Source organism: Hevea brasiliensis, chromosome 16 (genome assembly GCF_030052815.1).
Source record: "Hevea brasiliensis isolate MT/VB/25A 57/8 chromosome 16, ASM3005281v1, whole genome shotgun sequence".
In the NCBI taxonomy this organism is placed as follows: Eukaryota; Viridiplantae; Streptophyta; class Magnoliopsida; order Malpighiales; family Euphorbiaceae; genus Hevea; species Hevea brasiliensis.
The window spans coordinates 48,045,194-48,046,287 of record NC_079508.1 but is presented as its reverse complement, the minus strand read 5'-3'; the positions used below and the strand labels follow the sequence as shown (position 1 = coordinate 48,046,287).

The 1,094-nt window shown below is 29.2% G+C and overlaps 1 protein-coding gene across 1 annotated transcript; it reads left to right on the top strand.

Moving 5' to 3' along the window:
- Nucleotides 1-228: 228 nt before the first annotated feature.
- On the top strand, nucleotides 229-752 carry LOC110671366 (uncharacterized). The gene has a single exon (XM_021833805.2). The coding sequence runs from the start codon at nucleotides 263-265 to the stop codon at nucleotides 521-523; it is 261 nt and encodes an 86-aa protein (XP_021689497.1). The 5' UTR covers nucleotides 229-262; the 3' UTR covers nucleotides 524-752.
- The last annotated feature ends 342 nt before the right edge of the window (nucleotides 753-1,094 follow it).

Sequence of the window (1,094 nt, the reverse complement as noted above, 5' to 3'; positions counted from 1 at the left end):
TTGTGCACCCAGGCCCCACTCCACCACCGCTGGCTCTAAAGATTCCTTCCCAAATTAATTCTTCCAGCATCACCACATGGTCTGACACCACACTGGATTATGATTCAGTAGATCAACGCCCACCATCGTTTTGTCCAATCCGATTATATTGACGTGCATGTGTGAACATTGCACTTACAATTGTTCCCACATTATATAAATTCCCATAAAATTTGTCAAATTGGTAAGCAAAAAAAAAAAGGTATCGATTTGTTCTTAGGTGATGATGATGGAGAAGAGCAAGTCGTACCCAGAATACTCATCGTCTTTCTCAGGAGAATTATCCAATTCGTATAGCTTCAACGGGCCATGCCAGAAAGAAAATGGGTTTGCAACATCAAACGATCCAGAGCTGAAGAGAAAGAAGAGAATAGCTTCCTATAATATGTCAACCATGGAAGGGAAGCTTAAATCTAGTGCAAGAAACAGCTTCAAATGGATCAAGAGCAAGTTCAGTACTACTTATGTTCGTTATGGTGTGTGATCGTTGAGTTAGTAATATATATATATATATATATATATAGTTTTAATTTTCTGGGTTGGAGATCAGAGGGAAGGAATTTTCTTGGGAGGCTAGGCTAGAGAAATTGAGTGTTATGCTCAAATTTTTCTCTATAAGTTTTGAAAACAATATTGTATTGTTTCAATAATTAATTTCCTTAATTTGTATGTTATCATATAGAGACAAGACAACTTTAGTTTAATGATCTATGGAGATGAAATTAATTAATTTTTCACGTACAAAATTTGAATAACATTTGACAATTTAATAATTTATATTTACAAATTAATATAATATTGAATTAATTTATTATATTAAAAATTTGAAACTTTAATATTATAGTAAAATAATATCCCAATTCATATTTAAATGATGTAAGATTTATATTCTTTTCATTTATTTATAAAGATAATTATTTATTTTATTTAGATAAATTAATTTTTAAATAATACATATATATCTAAAAATTTTATTTTAAATAATTAAAGAGTTAATAAATTAAATTTTAGAATTTAATTTCTTGCAGTGAAAATTGAAAGAATGCTCCAATTCC

Coding starts and splice junctions, on each gene's coding strand:
- LOC110671366 (XM_021833805.2), top strand. CDS start 263: ATGATGATGGAGAAGAGCAAGTCGTACCCAGAATACTCATCGTCTTTC.